Here is an 18,128-nt window from a genome sequence, read left to right on the forward strand (position 1 = left end):
TCGTTACAAGTATTAAGAATTAAGTTAGTGGGCATCTATCCATGAGTGGATCTCTGGGCCATTGAGCTCGGCCATGGCACCGCCAACCCCCCTGTACCGAAGCGTCTCGAGCTGGGGCGCTTTGTGAATGAGCGTGCGCAGCATCTCCTTAAACACAGCCTCCTGCTCAGGACTGTCCGTAAAGTGCGCGTCGACCGAGAGCAGGCCATTGAAGCACATATCCTTGATAGCCCCAATGGACTTTGCCGTGACCGAGAGCCGCTCGACCGTGCTGTTGCTGGTGCGCCGCACCAAATACTCCTCCTCAGACTCGCTGTCAGACGAGTACGGCGAGTTGCCCGCCGACTCGAGCGGCGGCGGTAGAGGCGGCAATAGTGGTTGCATGCCCTCGTCAGCCGTATAGGCCCCAATGAGCCGGAGCTCCTTCACCGAGGCGGGCACCCAGTCAAACAGCGCCTCGTCTGCCGAAGCGTTGATATCAACGTCCAGGGTCAACTCGTGCACCGTCGTCCCGCAGCTGGCCAGCAGCGACTTGAGCAGCTTGGCGTCGACCGCCGATGTCGTCTTGGACCGGTCGTTCTCGACAATGACCTTGAGCTGGCAATTGGCTAGGCTCTTGTTGTAAAAGCTCCTGATCATGGTGTCCGAGGACCACACCACTTTCACAGACCCGCTGTTAGGCGACATGACGTAGTCGGTAACAACGTCCGGGGGCGCCGCACCGCCGTCTCCGTCGAGATCGCCCAGGAAGTATTCTCTGAACGGCAACAGAACATGATGCACGGACTTGGCTGCCGCCGGGAATGCGCTGAGGATGCGGCCATTGAGCACGCTCGTCACTGGCTCACAGTAGACCGATACGTGACCCACCCTGGGCAGGATGGCACGACAGTTCTGGCTGAACCACCCAATCTCGGGCACCACCGTCTTGGACCACGCTGATCCGGACAGGCTCAGCGCCGGAGTCGACAAACTCCGCGCCGCGGCAAAGTTGACCACCACCAGATGGACAATGTGGTCCGTGATGCCGGGGAGGCCGATTGCCCGCACGTCCCGGTTAAGTTCTGCTAGCCGGTCCGACGTCACCACCAGGCTTGCCGGCCGTGCAAACACGTCTTCGTGCGACACTAGCCCGCCAACAAGGGCCGGCGTATGGTCGCGTCCAATAATCACCACCAGGTTGCGCCATTGTCGCCTGGAAATGACGAGATGGAACCGTTTGCACGCTAGCTTAAGGTTGGCTAAAGATTGCTCGTCGGCGTAGTCGAATATCGAGACCAAAAGTTCCGTAGGCAGACACTCCATCGATCTCTTTTACAAAAGGCCCAAAAAAAGACAGACAATTAAAAGGCCCAAAAGACAGACGCTAAAAGAGAAAAAAGACACACGGTTCTGGATTCAAATCACTTCGTTTCGCTCTCCACAGGATCCCAGCAGAGGACAGCCTGATATATGTATATTTTTTGTGTGCAATCGCTGGCAGGATGAAAGGGTGTGCCGGGATAACCTAATGGAGATGTGGTCCGGATAAATGTTGCATAATCAGTTCCGGTTGCATCGGCCGGTGGGGACCCACCCTTATTTTTTTTTAATTACGTAGGTGACGACCCTGTAGATCGCAACGTTGACAAACGACAAGTTGACACCTGGACTTTTAGTGATTGCTTTGCCGGTTACCCCCCGGGTGGGGCAGATTCCGCGGGGGGTCGTGTCGTCGATCTGGGGGGAGGGGAGGGGTCCGGGTCCCTGGGTCCCGTGGTTCCGCGTCGGGGATACTCTCGCTCTTAACTCCTTCTTTGCTGTCGTCTAAACTTTCCAATAGGGCGAGTGAAAAACCTTGAATATTGTTGCGAAGCTAGTAGAGGGTTAAATATTGCTGAGAGGTAATCCAGCTTTTCAATTGATAGAGACAAGTAAAAAAAATGTACCACTTTTTTTTTTTCATATCGTAGTAGGTAATTGAGCCAATAAAAAACTGTTCGATTGATTTGATTTGAAATTTGGGCAATTGTGGCAATGAACGACAATCTCTATACCCATGGGAAGAGCATTCCAGTGGGGTCGCTCCTCGAGCGACACGCGCCAATCAAGTCTGCCGCGTGCGCCAAGTCATCGCTCTCCAAAGAGGTAGTCGGAGTGACGGTCAGCGACGGGACAAAGTGCAGCGACTACGGAAGCATCACTAGCAGAGAGGCAAGTGATACCCTCGTCAGCAGCTTCCAGACTGTCGACTCTGAAGAAACATTGGTGTCATCGCGCCAGCGAAAGCTCGCCAGGTCGTGTCTCGGTGAGTTCAAGCCCTATGTTCCAGCCTACATATGTGAACCGGGAGCATACCAGTACCCGGCCACGGACCTAAACCGCCTGCTGGAGCAATTCCAGGGCGCAATCTGCGAAGATGTCCTAGCAGGACGTGATCCCTACGCAAAGACAACGACAAAGCTTAAGCACTGGCGCGATCGGCTAGAGGACCCAGATGACTGCGCGGCCGTAGACCGCCTGCTTAAGTCAAAGCTATCGCTGATTACGCTCCAGAGGAACCTCGAGGGCAAATTTATCGATGAGCTCACCTTCTTCAGCAATCCAGACAATTTCAACGTGTTTGTCAATGAGATTGACAACTTCTTTGTCAGGCCCTCCTCTACTGCCTCTTCGCCATTGCCTGGGTCTTCTTCCCCCCATGCTTCGCCTCTAGCTATGGAAGAAGCGCAGTCTACTAACTGTGGAAACAGCGGTAATGCGTCGGTGGGCAACAACAGTAGGGGGAGAATTGGCTTTCTTCTTCAGAATCTGTCTGCGCGGTTAACGCGATCTGGCAAGGCTACAATTCGCAATTGAGCATCCTATCGGGACTCGCATGGCCCATTTTATCTTATTTTTTGAACTTTTTTTTCCAACTCCACAGTTCTCTAATACTATAAGAATTAGGCCGATCAAGTGGGGGTGCGATCAAGCATGCAGTCCAAGCATAGTACGGTCGTATCTCATGCATCGACGCCGTATATCACCAACACAAAAATTTCCATACGGCATCACCACTGTTACCTACGGTATAGGAGAGCGCACTCGAAGGACCTCAACCGCTTTTCATTTTTCTTCATTCAAGCTACCCGTTAAGTTGCTAAATTGATGACGACCCCCCGGATGAATTCTGCTAATGGGCTGTGCGTCTTCCCTCGGACATTAATCCATTTTGTTTGGATAAATTAGCTGACCCCCCAAATGTGGAGATAAAACGAAATCTCACCGTTGGATTCCATTATAAAGGGCCATCACGAATGATTCGACGGTTAGTCATGCGGCGCCCTGTTATAAACAGGGTGAGAAATGCATCGGACCCCGGCTATATACCCGGCCTGGCGCCCCGTTCCGCCGTTCGGAAGCCCGACCTCGTATAAGCCTCCGAGACTTATAAATCAAATCCGTTCCATAGGCCCGGCAACGAAACGCAGTTTTTATAAGGGAGATTGCACCAGTGTTGCCCTTAGATCGCAGCAGATTTCACTAGTAGTGTGCATTGATCTCGCGTTGGTGGTATCATGACCGATACAGTCCAGCGTAAGCGCACGAAGCGCCGGTTTCTCACTCTTTTCACGGGCACAGAACCGCCACCCCTGCCTGAGGTACCAGTGAAGTACCCAGAAGTCGACGCCTCTTTGCTGTCACGCCTCACCTTTAGCTGGATCAGTCCCTTGCTTAAAGTAAGTAACAATTGTACAAGCTGTAATTGCGTTCAACTAACCTTTTTGTTTTTGTAGACTGGCTATCTGCGTACCGTCGAGGAACAAGATCTCTACTCCCTAGAGGGCACTCCGGTGTCCGCAAAGGCACTGTATGAAAAATTCGAGCAGAAGCTGGAAAAGTACCGCATTAAGGCACAGGAACAGGCCCGTGCAGAAGGCAAGTCCGAGGAAGACATATTGAATGCGCCGTTGCCAAGATACGCGCTGATCCGCGCCCTCCACGAAACATTCTTCTACCAATGGTGGACTGGCGGTGCCTATAAAGTGCTCTCTGATGTCACGCAAACGACAATGCCACTGGTGACGAGACGGCTGATTAGTTTCACCGCCTACCGAGAGATGGAGCCCATTGGCAAAGGTGTCGGCTACGGCATCTGCGTCGTCGTCATGTCTGCTTTGTCGGCGTTCTTCATCAACCAATTCTTTTATCGTGCCATGAAGACCGGTGCCCAGACTAGGGCCGTGCTTAGTCAAGCTATATACCTAAAGTCTCTGCGTCTCAGCAACAAAGCCCGACTCGAATTCAACAGCGGTAAGCTAAACAATATGCTGAGTATGGACTGCCACCGTGTCGACTTCGCCCTGCAGTGGTTCCACTTCGTCTGGTCCTTCCCTATCTCAATTGGTATCGGTCTCGCCGTCATCATCATAAACATTGGTACCCCCGGTTTGGTTGGTTTTGCGCTTCTGTTTTTATCCTGCTTCTTCGTCGCGTTTATCACGAGACAGCTGGCTGCCATCCGTAAACGCGTCAACAAGATCACCGACTCACGGGTCTCGATTATGCATGAAATCCTGCACTCGATGAAGATTATAAAGTTCTACGCATGGGAGGATGCATACAAGGACCGTGTCTACGAGATTCGAGGCAAGGAAATGAAGAAGATCAAGTTCATGCTCTCGGCTCGGAACTTGGTCAATGCCTTCTTCGTTACAACTCCAACCTTGGCCGGCTTGGTGTCCTTTGTTGTGCTGTCTGCCACTGGTAAACAGCTTAACCCGGCCAACGTGTTCTCTTCTCTGACCTCGTTCAATATTATGCGGTTCCCGCTCATGATCTTGCCGTTGGGTTTGATCACTGCCATCGAGGCATACCTTGCACTCAACCGAATTGAGTCCCTCCTTTCTGCGCCAGAGGCCCCCAGCTACGTCGAGCAAGACAATGACATGCCTTACGCTATTAATATTTTTGGCGATTACGTCTGGGAAGCTGAGGAGGCAAAGGAAGATGACAAGAAAGACGAATCTAGCAGCGACGAAAAGAACTCGACTTCTAATGTGTCTGAAACTACTACTGCCGAGGAAGAGAAAAAATTGGCAGTGGACCACGAATTGACGCGAATCCACTCTCGTAACGCTGCCAGTATCACTTCGTCAATCATTGACCCCGACCCTGTTGAGGTCGAAGGCGACCCGAGTGATACAATACTTGAGTCTGATCGGACCACTAGCGAGACAACAAAGGAGGAAAAGAGCGATGGATTTAAAGGGTTCAACAGCCTCAATTTCAAGGTCGAAAAGGGTGAATTTATTATGATCACTGGCTCTATCGGCTCCGGTAAATCGAGTTTGCTTTCTGCTTGTGCCGGCATGATGAGCCGCAGATCTGGCAAAGCGCTGGTCAATGGTGAGCTCATTTTCTGCGGCCAGCCGTGGGTCCAGAATGCGACAATCCAGGACAATATCACCTTTGGTAAACCATTTGACCGCGAGTGGTACGATGCAGTTGTATCGGCTTGTTCACTCAATCACGATTTGGAGATCCTCCCTGCGGGCGACCAAACACACGTTGGCGAACGAGGTATCACTCTTTCCGGTGGCCAGAAAGCCCGAATCAACCTTGCCCGAGCCGTTTACTGGAATGCCGATATTGTCCTTCTTGACGATGTTCTCAGTGCTGTCGATGCCCATGTCGGACAGCACATCATTGAGCACTGTCTATGTGGTTTGATGAAGGACAAGACCCGTGTTCTGGCCACTCACCAGCTGTCAATGCTTCAGCATGCCACCCGCGTGGGCTACCTAGATACAGATGGCACGGTGAAAGTTGCCGATTCCGTGGAAGATCTGCGAAAGATCTGCCCAGGCTTTGACCATCTCATGGAATACAGCCACGAGGAGACCAGCGAGCAGGAGGAGCAAGAAGAAGAAGAAAATGTTAAGGAGGAAGAAGCAGTGGCCGAAAAGAAGGAGGTGGCTGCTAAGAAGCCTAGCAGTGGTAAGCTCATGCAAGATGAAGACCGCGCTGTTGATGCTGTTAGCTTGAAAATCTATATGCAATATTTCAAGCTTGGTGGCGGCTTCCTGTCCTACGGCATGATTCCTCTTCTCATCTTGATGATGGTCCTGACAACATTCACTACGCTTTTTACCAATACCTGGCTCTCATTCTGGACTGCGGATAAGTTTGCCGGTCGATCTGAAGGGTTCTACATTGGTATCTTCGTCATGCTCGGTGTTAGTTCGGCCATTCTGTCTTTCTTCTTCTTCCTGTTACTGACGCAAATTGGCAACCTGACTAGTCTCAAGCTTCATATTGCTGCGGTTGATAATATTTTACACGCTCCCATGTCCTTCTTCGACACATCACCGCTGGGTCGGATATTGAATCGATTCAGCAAGGATACTGACACCATGGATAACGAAATTAGTGACCAGGCTCGGCTGTTCTTGTTGTCTTTGTCTAATGTTGTTGGTGTGTTCATTCTCGTTATTATCTATTTGCCGTGGTTTGCAATTGCACTAGTTGGCCTCATGGCCATCTTTGTTGCCGCCTCAATGTACTATCGAGCTTCTGCCCGGGAGATTAAGCGTCTTGATGCACTTGGCCGGTCCTACGTCTTCTCGCATTTTGGTGAGACTCTAAATGGTATTGCCACAATCAAATCGTATCACGAGGAAGAGCGATTTGTTAAGATGAATGAGAAGGTAATTGACCGAATGAACTCCGCTTATTACCTGACTCTTGTTAATCAAAGGTGGCTCGGTCTGAGACTGGATATGATTGGTTCGGGTATTAATCTCGTGGTTGTCATGCTCTGTGTCACTGGTCAAATGAACATTAACCCATCTTCAGTTGGTTTGGTTCTGTCGTCGTTACTCCAGATTATCATGATGATGTCTCTCATGGTGCGAGAAATGGCAACTGTCGAGAATAACATGAACAGTGTCGAGCGATTGTACCATTACGCCAATGACATTGACCAGGAGAAGCCGCATTACTTGCCCGAAGACAAGCAGCTTGAGCAGACACAATGGCCCCAGCAAGGTGCCATCAAGCTCCGCGACGTTACCATGAGCTACCGGCCTGGTCTCCCGGCGGTGTTGAAGAATGTGTCTCTGGACATTAAGCCTGGTGAGAAGGTTGGTATTTGTGGCCGAACTGGCGCCGGAAAGTCAACTATCATGGTCGCCTTGTACCGAATCGCTGAATTGACTGGCGGTACTATTGAAATTGATGGCGTTGACATTAGCAAGATTGGGTTGCACAAACTTCGATCGAAGCTCTCCATCATTCCCCAGGACCCGGTGCTCTTCCAGGGTACGGTGCGAAGCAATGTTGATCCGTTTAACACGTGCAGTGACATGGAGCTTTGGGATGCGCTGAGGCGATCTTGGCTCGTCAGTGACGGCAACACGAAGTTTACTCTCGACAGCAGCGTCGATGACGAAGGCGCCAACTTCAGTTTGGGCGAGCGCCAGCTTCTTGCTTTGGCACGGGCATTAGTGCGAAGGAGCAAAATCCTGGTTCTTGATGAGGCCACCTCCTCAGTTGATTTTGAAACCGACAGCAAGATTCAGTCGACCCTGGTAACTGAGTTTAGTGAATGCACCGTCCTTTGCATTGCTCACCGACTTCGCACAATTCTTGGTTACGATCGGGTGCTGGTTATGGAGGCCGGCGAAGTTGCCGAGTTTGACCGACCAATTGATCTTTTCAAGAAGGAGAATAGCGTGTTCCGGTCTCTTTGTGATCATTCTGGCATCACTATTGAGGATTTCAACCAATTGAACCGGGGCAATTAGCCCCACTACAAAAAAGTGTATCTTAATAAGTAATTCAAGCGACGACGCTCTTGTCTAGCATTAATAGATTTTTTTTTCGCATTTAACATGATGAGCAGCAACAGAGCCTAACGAATAAAGAAATTTCAAAAAATAAATAGTAAAAGATAAATAAATAACGTTACCGGTTAGTGTCTACTGTTATATAATATATGAATTATATGTCTAATGGATGCAGATTGGATAGTCATCAATGAAGGATACCGGGACCATCAACCAGGGCTCCCACCTTATCCATGGGAGGATTGTTCAGCAGGACATGGAAGTGCTCCAGTGCTCGGACGCTTTGCAACGCCTTCCAGTTTTTAAACCACAACACATCCTCTCGCTTCATGCCAAGATTGTCGATAAATGTCCGCTTGACATAGCTATCGATCTTATCAAATGCCTCGGGGGTCAGTTTGCCCTCCTCATCGGCCGGGATAGGCGACTTTGACCAAACTACCATATGCTTGATATGGGGCTCCACTCCGTAGGGGAAGTCGTTGAACAAAATCTTAACGTCAGACTCCTCTTCCAGGCACTCCTCATTGGCCGGCATAATTGTGTCAATCTCTGTCGAGCTGGATGCCCACCTAAGCTTTTCTAACACGATATAAGGCAGCACACCACCATACTCCAGCCTGTATCGATGCTTGCACTCGAGGTAGTACTTCAGATCAGATGGTCTCCGGCTCAATTTGGCCAAATCCATGGAACCTAAAAAGGGTATATTAGCCTTTACCATATACTCCGACTAGTTTCCCACACATACTGATGATCTGCTGCAAATCAGCCCAAGTGAATGGAACGAAATTGCCATCTCCGAGCTCAATAATCCTTCGGTCCCGCTCCTCTTCGATAACGAACTTGGAGTCCACCGACTTGGCGGTGATTGCAGTAGCCGTGGCAGTTACAACCGTGGTTTTCGCGGTCATGCTGATGCTCTCTCGCAAGCCCTGAGGAGGAGAATAGAAAGAAAATAGTTGACAAAGAAAGAATAATCTTTAAATCTTTTTTCGAGGTGACTCAGATCCGGCCAGCCTCGTGGGCTATCAGTAGCGTTGTAGTGTTGTATCGGATCCCGCGGCAAATGTCACCTTTCCTCATCACATTCTCTACTGTCCCTGCGGCTCATTGCAGATCGTTTTATTATCTCAGCGACATACGCACATGCCATCGGTTGCATGCGCAATATCGCTTTCCATCCATGGCTATCTATTCATACATTGAAAAAAAAACTCCTAAATCTCGTAAGTTTCTTAATTACAATTTATTTTACGTTGGCGTGATATCCAGTACAAAGTTGTTTGTGGTTACGGGGCGCCCCATACGTGGCTTAGAATCGTCAGCCCCCACCCAGCCTTAGAAATTTATGGGCATAACAGCTACAAATTGGGTTATATATTACGAAACGCTGTTGAGGCGCCGGGGTTAGATACGGTTAGGTAGAACAAGTCAAAATCTCATCTTTCCAGCCAAATTTGTGCAGCACAGGACTGTAGTAAAGCTAAACGACTATACCATCCGTCTATGCCGAATTGTGTGAACCAGCACGTCTTATGATAGCACGCTTGAACTTGCCTCGATCTCATTGACTCAGGGAACTACCCGGTAGTACTAGCTGGGCTGAGAGATTTCAACTGGAACAGATGCACCGCTCACATGGTTATTACGATAATGAAGACTTAGAAAATGGAGAGGACATAAATATGCAGCAAAAGATTATTTAAAATCAGAGTTTGCTCACAGGATCTTGTTCACATGCGTTAAACGAGATCGGTGGGCCAAGCTCTTCGGATTACAAATATGGTGGGGCTGGCGCCGCACGCGCCGCACCCATTAGGAGATCAACAACAAATATCAAAATATAAACCTAGAAAATCAGCTTTTTTGCATGGATGGAGGTGCTAGTTCTTAGTAGCTTTGGTATAGAAGACCCCGAGGTTGTTGAATCACGTATCAATGAATGTGCAAGACTGCTCGTGGAAGTTTTACTCAGAAATGGCGAGGAGGACGCAATCATAAGAGCTTGCTTAGCATTTTGCACACGAAAACCCCGGGATTGGTCCGACGACGGAGGGTATTTATCAGTATCACCTTCTTCTGCTTACGCTTCACCCTCTTCTTCGTCTTCTCCATCTCTACCGTCGCAATCGGAGCCAATAGCAGTATGCATTCCCTCAATCAAGCCTGGAGGCTCATACATGCGGGTGAGCGTTCCTGAGCTTGAAGAAAAATATAGAATCTCTAAGCGGCAGCTCCTGGGATGTATTGACGGGTTGAATTTAGCAATGAGCAACGTTCCTATCAGCTACGTATCGCTGGAGGTTTTCAAGGCACGGCACCGTTTTAGCGATGAAACAATAGAAGCAGCAGTTGAAAGAGCTCAAAGGAGGCTAGCTGAACGACGCGTACCAATAGTAGTGGGTCAGCTGAATGCGAGGTTCTTTGCTCGTCGGAAACTAATCCTCAAAACGTGGGACTCCAGTACAGTTGCTTCAAGGTATACGAAAGGCGGCGACATAGTTTCACCATTAACTGCTGACGATTTGTGTTTGCCCATATGTCGACGGATCGTAAAAGAGCTTAGGGGAACAGCTGAGCTGTCTTTCACTGAAATGCCCCAACCTCGCAGAGAAATAATCCGCTACCTCCCCGACTATACACGCCGCTATCGAGAGGACGAATTGGAGCTTCTTCACGCTCGGTTCAAATATGCACGGACGCAGGGATGGTACGAAGTTGGCATGGCCGAGCCGGCTTTGGAGCAACTGAGAGACCACTACTCGGCGCAGGAGTTCTTCTCAACAGAGATGATACGAGAGAACGATCTAAGGAGAGAGAAGCTGCGATTGAAAGAGAAGAAAGATCACGCCGCTAAAAAAGAGCAGGAAAAGCGAGAGAGAGAAGCGAGGAAACAGCATGAGAAGCAGCTAATCAAGGAAGAGAGGAGACGCAGGGAAGAGCAGAAAAAGACAGAGAAGGAGCTTAGGCAAACTTTTAAGGGCAAAAGAAAGTCTTTCTACCAGGGACTTATCGAGAGATTCAATCCCAATGGGGTGAGTGAGAGCCGTGAGAATCTGCTTTATCCACCACCTAGCTATGACGATGCTATTCGAAGCGACGATGGTGGCAAAGGCAAGGAAAAGATTATAGGATGTGGTCCTTCACATGGTAGTACGATCAGCCAAGCCGCTGAGTCGTCATCGAGAGTCTTCGAAACCACTCCGTCGACAGCACGTCAGGCGGATACAATTGCAAGTAGCGGATTGAGAGCCCTGTCGGCGATATTCAGGAGGACAAAAGAAACAGTTATCACGGACGTTGAGTTGCACATGTCTGACGATATCAACTGGCTTATAATAGTCAGTATTTAGAATTGGTAGTGAATAAACGTCACCCGACATTTCATTGGTACCTATAGGCGATGAGCGTGTACTCTGCGGACCTGATGATCATTCCTTTAGTGGCATCCCCATAAGCACAAAAGCTAGATCGAAGATGGGATATGCATCAACAGGATGCACCAAGTCAATCATTATAGAGATTCATTCGCAATATGATCTTTACAGCATAGTGCGCAACAGTTCTCTCAGTTCTTATGCGGGTAGTTAGTCTTTAGGGCCACAGGATAAAAGCCAAATACACCACTACCCGATACTAGGGTATTATCTGCTTAAAATATATGATAAATTATCCGTATATACAAACTGGAACCCACTGGGTACATCATCACGTTTATCAGGTGTTTTGTGGTTTTATCCGGAAAATGGCCGTTCTAGCCCGAAGTACCTGGCTTAGCTGCACTTCTCTGATCATTGCTATGGCGCATACAATTACAGTAGTATAGACAACTAGCGTAGCAATAAAACTGCGCAGCTATATCCAGAATATTAATCGCCCTTTCTCGGAATAAATGGCAATGACCGAGGCGGGGCACCCCTCACTCGTATGGACATGCAGAACCGGAAGTTACTCCGCGAACAACCAAGTGCCGTACATGTGCAATACATAATAGCAAGCGTCTACGAGAATATCCGGCTGCTTTGTATACAGCAATTCTAGCCGAGGAATGAATGACTATGGGTAACTGTAGAACAACCATGGAATGTAGCGAATAACGAACAAATAGCAACTGAAGTAGGTAAATAAACTAAAAGATTAACAGATTAGACCGATTCGACGTGGTTGGCCTCCTCACGCTTCTCCTGGAGTCGCGCTGGGACGTCATTAGCCTCGTAGTCGCCGAACACGACGCTGACCTCTTCGAGGGTGTAGCCCTTGGTCTCCGGGAAGAGGAAGAACATAAGAGTGACCTCGACACACATGCAAGCAATAAAAACAATGTAGTACTTCCAAGAGATAGCAGCCATAGCAACCGGGTTAACGAAACCATTGTAAACCAAAACGACAGAGGTAACGAGGTTGACGTAGGTGATGCCCTTGGCTCGCAGGTAGTATGGCAGAACCTCAGTGATGTAGAGGTATGGCAGGCCGTTGAGGCACAGGTTGTAGGCGGCGTAGAAGAGGAAGATCATAGCAAGCACGCCCTGGCCGAGGGACTTTTCAACAAAGTGTCGCTTTTCGTTAATGGCAGAAAGGACAGTCCAGATGGTGAAGATGACGATCATAGTGCACAGGCCGCACAGGAAGGTGGTTCGTCGTGGCAGTCGACCGACAATGCACGCAGCGATGACGGCAGTACCCAAGTTATAGACCATAAGGGAACCGTTAATAACAAGTTGCTCAGTAGCGGAAGTGATACCAATCGAGTTAAGAATGAGGTGAAGGTAGTAGGAGACAAGACCGTTACCACAAAGCTGCATGGTGACTGGAATAAGGGTGATGATAGCAAGTCGGCGTCGATTGGGCTTGGTTCGGATGAACTCTAGGTAGGAGGTCTCCTTCTGGAGCTTTTCGGCCTCAATGGTAGCGATGATCTCGGCAAGCTCAAAGTCAATGAGGTCCTTGGCAATGGCCTCGTTGTTACCGCCGTGGTACTTGAGGAGAACAGTTCGGGCCTCCTCGTATCGGCCCTTGCTGACGAGGAATCGTGGAGACTCTGGCACGAAATAGGTGGTGATGAGCTGGACCAAAGGCAGGACACCCTGGACCAAGGAAGGAAGTCGCCAGGACCACTCGCCGTGCATGAAGTAGGTGCCGTAGGTGACCCAGGCAGCAACGAGTGCACCAAGGTACCAGAGCGTGTTATAAACTGCGGTCACAACACCTCGGTGAGATGGATAGGCCAGCTCAGAAATCAACGATGGCGAGCCGACGACTGCGATCAAAGAGCCGAACCCAAGGAACAGTCGTGAGATAAGGAACATGGCGTAGTTCTGGGCAGCCGCCTGGAGCGCGGCACCGACAACAATGATGCCAGACCCAAGGAAGATACCCCATTTTCGGCCCCACGTGTCGTTGATCCATGAGGCGAATGGGAAGGCAATGATGCCGCCAAAGGTGGTACCGTTGGCGAGAGCACCGAGGACGGCACCCTGTGGGGAACCGAAGAAGGACTGCCAGTCTGGCAGAGACTGGAGACCGTTCAGCATGGAACCGTCGTAACCGTTAGTAGTAGATGAGAGCATTGGAATGAAGAGGAGCAGATTGAGCACGAGAAGATGCTTGACTCTATACCAGGGCCGGCCGTAGTCGGGAAGGAACTTCTCGACCTCGTCCTTCTCGGGGACCTCGTGGGCCTCTGCATGGACGTTGTGCACAGGTGCTGCTGGTTTCTCGCTCATTTTCTGTGGATGGAGATATCCCTGGATGTGAAAGCAAAAAAAACTCGGGATTATCAACCAGTTTATATACTACCCTCTACCCATGTCTCCATGTAATACATCTTCTACCCGGAGAAGTAAGCGAACGAGGGGCTCTCTCTCCTTAAAGGCGGGGCAGATGCCTGCGGTGGTGGGCGCGCGGCTGCAAGACTCCATCGCGATCCTCCTGTGAGTTGACTGATTCGGCCAGTTCAACGGCGAAAGGCGCGGCACTTTGCATTCTGCGACGGGGAGTGCAGGCCATCATTGGGTCTGCGTTGGTGGGGCCTATGCTTCATGGCTTTAGCTGCCCGCAGACAAAAAGCCGGCCTCATGGGGTGGGCAGCTCGAGAGTTCCCCAGATTCTAGTGCTGATGGCAGAGATTGCTCGAGATGACCAAGCCGGCGAAACATGTTTGGATTCAATATAGGTCTCCGCCGTATTCTGCACAAATCATCCAGCCGAGGGTGCTTGGGACTTTACGGCTAAATTGAATCCGGGGGAATTAAAAAAAGACCGTTGAGACAAGCGGGGCGCTGAGAGTCAGGCGAATACGGCTCCCGGAGAATTCATATGCATTTTGCCGCAATTTTTACCCGTACACAGCTGGGCAGCAGCACACCCGGCCTAATTTCATGGGTAACACGCGCTTACTGTACGTATGCACTGGCGCAGATCAGAATCAGCATATCTTATGTACAGGTTATACAGCATTACAGCATTTGGTGGTGATTTCGGTTCTCTTGCATCGAAGGGTATGAATGAAAGCTGGGGAAGCTTTTTTTCTGGCTGTTCCTGGGGAGAAGGCGGTCGTGAGGCGATGCGGATCAAATTAGCAAGGTTTGGTTCGAAGCTGGAGACCGTGCCATTGCGCGATCTCCTCTTTGAGGATTTCGTTGACCAGACGGTGCTGCTTCACTGTCGTTAATCCCTTGAATCGTGGAGAGTGAATCACAATGGCAAACATGGACCCACACCCACCGGAGATATCCCGTACGTCCAGATATTCCGGGTCTAGCTCCCCCTTCAATTTATCATACAGCTGCCGCTCGTATTCTCCAAGCGATGCCCTGACGTCCTGGGCAGTTACCCCGCCGCTCGACATCACTGTTCGGCTAAATGCAAATCCTCGCGTAGGTGATGGGACTATTTGTGGTGTTACTCTAACGGTTCTCAATAACCCAGCAGGCCGGGCCGCCAGGATGCTGGATAATCGGCTCACGTTTATCGATCTCCTCAACATGTTGTGTTTATCTGTATATGGAAATGCGATCCGAGAGAGAGATAATCTATAGTGATCCGGATATGCTTAGTAAGGATAAAACGGTTACAACTCCCAGTATATACCAGAACTAGCACTAGGTTCGAGGTTAAGGATTTGTGGATGGAGCTGGTTGCTTTGGAAAATGAATAGCCTGGGAATACAGAGGGGAAGAGAAATGGATCTATGATAGTGAATCCAGAGGTGGAGGTGTTTGATGACAAACTTAAATTTTCCCGTTCGAGTGCGACGAAACCACCTCTCGAGATCTTCTCGCCGTTAATTTTTCGTGATGAATCTTCGTTTTCGCTCGTTGGGAGGTTAAATCGCCTGCGCAAGCACTGGGGTACGGCGCTATTTACCCCTGACCGTAACTGTGTCTATCCAGCCCTTCATTTATCTATGACGGCACGTTAATAGCTTGGATGTAGCCTGTAGAGTAGTCTAAAATATGCATGTAAAGTAGACATATGGTCTCTCCACATGACTGCATTGCCCCTTGCTTTATGTTTGTTTTTAACCGGTTCTCCAAACTAGGCATTTACAGATGATATCAAGGTACAATCGTCGAGTGATTTCAACCGTAATGAAGGCCCCATGTCTTGCCGCATCTTCTTCAGATGTGGAGCTGCTAGAAGACGATCGAGTAGACGCTTAGAACATAGCAGACATCAGCAGTACACAAAGTCTTATTTCGTGTCAGCCCAGGAAAAGGGGATGGACTCGTGTTTGGACCCGAAGGATGCCGTAGATTTCTCCTCCGTAAAATCGCCGTGCCGCATTCCGTTCGACTGGCCGAGATCCGTCGATCGCGCGGACTTTTTTCCCCACAATATTAGATAAAAGCCATATTATTAAATTACCGGTACTGTGTCTATGTTTTTTTAACCTCGGGGCTGGACGGAGAATTTCAAGGCATTTTGCGGGCATTTTTTCCGGGATTATACTCCACCTTTCGACGGGTGTTCTACCTCACTTGATCTATAGTATACACGTTTTGAAGCTTCTTTCCACAAAGGTAGTGGTGGAGTATCTGCTGACTTCTTGGCAATTGGACTTGTTGGCTCGTAGCTATTGGCCGACTACGAAAGTGGGTCGTAATTCGAGCAATTGAAAGTCTTCTTGCCCATCTAGAAAGGTACGCAGGTTATACACCAGGCTATTCCCGCAGTACTCTCAGGTAATACAGTATCGGCAATGTCGATCAGAGTCCATATCCTAGGGCGAAGGAGGGCTGATGTTAGCATGGATAGGCGAGACTACCCAAATACAAAGTACAAGAAACTTCCATCATTACAAATAACTAATGGTAGTCGGGTAAGCAGATGGGACATAGATAGTGTGACGGAGATTTTCAAATAACGCGCGTGTGAATTCATCATGATAGTCATTAAGATATTCAAAAAAAATTAACTTTTTGATAGATACATAGAAAGATCGAGAGGACCCATTTACTCCTCTCGCAGGAAAGCCTCTCGCTTCTCCTGGGCTCGCTGAGCCTTTCGCTCTCGGGCAGCCTTGTTTCGGATTCGTCGAGCCTCAGCCTCGTCCTTGATGGCCTTCTCTCGGAGAGCCTCAGCCTTGGCCTTGATGACGTGCTCGATAACCTGTCGCTTGTGCTTGAAAGAGTTACCCTTGGCAAGCTTGTACAGGGAGTGGTAAAGGTGCTTGTCAATCTTGCCGTTGTCTCGGTACTTGGCAAGGACTCGTCGAATGACACGGAGTCGTCGCATCCACATAACAGAGGATGGCATTCGAGCCTCAGCAGTACCCTTTCGCTTACCGAAACCAGTGTGTCGGCCGGCTCGCTTGGCCTCGTGGAGGGCCTTAGTTCGGGATCGAGAGTGGCCAGTAGCTGGCTTGGCAATGATCAAACCATCAGCAACCATCTTTCGAACAGCCTGTCCTATATTCAAAAACTCCGTTAGACATTGATCGCATCAAAACTTACCAAAGCTCAAAAAAATTTCACCCCTCCCATTCACAATAAAAAAGAATATGAGATTAAAAAAAGTTTTTCAAGAGTCGTTTTTTCAAACAAATTTAAATGGTGCATGTCTACAACAACGAACACACGAAGTGCTGCAGGAGTGCAAAACATATCAAACCATTAGAGCTGATTGTCATTCAGCCTACTTACTCAAATCGTAAAACACGATTGAGCAGCGAGACGCAAACAGAACTTCCACCCTCCCCTTTTCAAAGGCGGGAAAGCCTGCTACGTATTATATTTCTGGGAAAAGACAACACACACTCGCTCTTAAAAACAACCCCAAAGTCTTTTTTCACCTTTTTTATCAAAAACGGCAAAAATTCTTTTTTGACCTTTGGTAGCCTTTTATCTCCACTTACGAGAGTTGGCGTTGCCAATTTCAGTGGACTCATTTGGGTCCAACCAGATCTTTCGCTTACCGACGCCAAGGACATCGGCAGCAAGTCTCTTCTGAAGTCGAAGGTTAGGCATTTTTTTTTTAATTGGTCGTCGTTGGTGGTCGATAATGAGAGAAAGGAAAAGGAGTTTTTGCACCTCAAATTTTTTGTCAAAACTCACTCCTCAGTGACTTGCGCACGCTCAGGTCTTACTCATGCCTCGTCACTGTGACAACTGGTAACTTCCCAGCCTGTAAATTACGCATATTAGTGTATACCGCAGAATGTGCGTCCTTGTGTGCGCGCGCCCCAGCCGAAGCCCGCCATCGTGACTGCTCTCCACATTTCCCAGAGGCACTGACTAAAGTAAACTTTACGGACTGCCTGAGGTAACGCAAAAGGTGAGACAAAAAGATGATAAAGCCGCAGGCGGCTTTTATATTTCCCATCCTGGGTTAGGGGAACACATTTCCAAAAAAAAAATTTCGATCTTCGAGCACCCTTCGAACGATAACAGATCAGATACAACCAATAAAGTTGAAAAGATGGGCAAATCTCTGAGAGCAAAGACCAAGGTTAGAAACCGATGCATTAAGCGGGACGTTGTATACGGCCCGAACGATAAGGCTCGAACCGAGCGACTTGCGGCCAAGCTGGGGTCTATGCCTGCTGCCGATAAGATGGAGGCTGATAAGCCAGAGGAGGAAGACAAGATGGAAGAGGATAAGCCAAAGGTTTCGACCAGCGGATGGAAAGGGTCGAGGAACGACGATTTCAAGAAGAAGCACAAGAAGCACCAGAAGAAGAAGAACACTTTGGTCTTCAAAAAGAAGTCCAAGAAATAACCACCCTGCATTTCCTAACTGTATTTTATTAACGATGGGCATATGACACTAGATATCATGAATCTACATATATTAATATTATTGAGTCCACATGGG

General features: G+C 49.0%; 9 protein-coding genes across 9 annotated transcripts; 4 read left to right on the top strand and 5 right to left on the bottom strand.

Annotated features, from left to right (window-relative positions):
• Positions 1 to 24: 24 nt before the first annotated feature.
• Positions 25 to 1,305, bottom strand: TRVA0_022S00540 (F-box protein; the record flags this gene model as incomplete). The annotated part of the gene is made up of 1 exon (XM_076685156.1): positions 25 to 1,305. The coding sequence occupies one exon, from the start codon at positions 1,303 to 1,305 to the stop codon at positions 25 to 27; it is 1,281 nt and encodes a 426-aa protein (XP_076540551.1).
• Positions 1,306 to 2,016: 711 nt separating this feature from the next.
• Positions 2,017 to 2,838, top strand: TRVA0_022S00562 (uncharacterized protein; the record flags this gene model as incomplete). Its single annotated transcript, XM_076685157.1, has 1 exon — positions 2,017 to 2,838. The coding sequence occupies one exon, from the start codon at positions 2,017 to 2,019 to the stop codon at positions 2,836 to 2,838; it is 822 nt and encodes a 273-aa protein (XP_076540552.1).
• A 701-nt stretch (positions 2,839 to 3,539) lies between these two features.
• Positions 3,540 to 7,769, top strand: YOR1 (ATP-binding cassette transporter YOR1; the record flags this gene model as incomplete). Its single annotated transcript, XM_076685158.1, has 2 exons — positions 3,540 to 3,701; positions 3,759 to 7,769. The coding sequence occupies 2 exons, from the start codon at positions 3,540 to 3,542 to the stop codon at positions 7,767 to 7,769; spliced, it is 4,173 nt and encodes a 1,390-aa protein (XP_076540553.1).
• A 229-nt stretch (positions 7,770 to 7,998) lies between these two features.
• On the bottom strand, positions 7,999 to 8,725 carry HTC1 (Htc1p; the record flags this gene model as incomplete). Its single annotated transcript, XM_076685159.1, has 2 exons — positions 7,999 to 8,507; positions 8,563 to 8,725. The coding sequence occupies 2 exons, from the start codon at positions 8,723 to 8,725 to the stop codon at positions 7,999 to 8,001; spliced, it is 672 nt and encodes a 223-aa protein (XP_076540554.1).
• A 963-nt stretch (positions 8,726 to 9,688) lies between these two features.
• On the top strand, positions 9,689 to 11,167 carry TRVA0_022S00628 (uncharacterized protein; the record flags this gene model as incomplete). The annotated part of the gene is made up of 1 exon (XM_076685160.1): positions 9,689 to 11,167. One exon carries the CDS (start codon positions 9,689 to 9,691, stop codon positions 11,165 to 11,167), a length of 1,479 nt encoding a protein of 492 aa, XP_076540555.1.
• Positions 11,168 to 11,959: 792 nt separating this feature from the next.
• On the bottom strand, positions 11,960 to 13,537 carry HXT11 (hexose transporter Hxt11p; the record flags this gene model as incomplete). The annotated part of the gene is made up of 1 exon (XM_076685161.1): positions 11,960 to 13,537. One exon carries the CDS (start codon positions 13,535 to 13,537, stop codon positions 11,960 to 11,962), a length of 1,578 nt encoding a protein of 525 aa, XP_076540556.1.
• Positions 13,538 to 14,388: 851 nt separating this feature from the next.
• BOL3 (Bol3p) lies at positions 14,389 to 14,799 on the bottom strand (the record flags this gene model as incomplete). The annotated part of the gene is made up of 1 exon (XM_076685162.1): positions 14,389 to 14,799. The coding sequence occupies one exon, from the start codon at positions 14,797 to 14,799 to the stop codon at positions 14,389 to 14,391; it is 411 nt and encodes a 136-aa protein (XP_076540557.1).
• A 1,469-nt stretch (positions 14,800 to 16,268) lies between these two features.
• RPL19B (large ribosomal subunit protein eL19) lies at positions 16,269 to 17,281 on the bottom strand (the record flags this gene model as incomplete). Its single annotated transcript, XM_076685163.1, has 2 exons — positions 16,269 to 16,723; positions 17,170 to 17,281. 2 exons carry the CDS (start codon positions 17,279 to 17,281, stop codon positions 16,269 to 16,271), a joined length of 567 nt encoding a protein of 188 aa, XP_076540558.1.
• Positions 17,282 to 17,732: 451 nt separating this feature from the next.
• On the top strand, positions 17,733 to 18,032 carry TRVA0_022S00716 (uncharacterized protein; the record flags this gene model as incomplete). The annotated part of the gene is made up of 1 exon (XM_076685164.1): positions 17,733 to 18,032. One exon carries the CDS (start codon positions 17,733 to 17,735, stop codon positions 18,030 to 18,032), a length of 300 nt encoding a protein of 99 aa, XP_076540559.1.
• Between the last annotated feature and the right edge of the window lie 96 nt (positions 18,033 to 18,128).

The sequence above is a fragment of the Trichomonascus vanleenenianus genome (genome assembly GCF_965637985.1).
Source record: "Trichomonascus vanleenenianus strain CLIB 3782 genome assembly, contig: TRVA0_022S, whole genome shotgun sequence".
Classification (NCBI taxonomy): Eukaryota; Fungi; Ascomycota; class Dipodascomycetes; order Dipodascales; family Trichomonascaceae; genus Blastobotrys; species Blastobotrys vanleenenianus.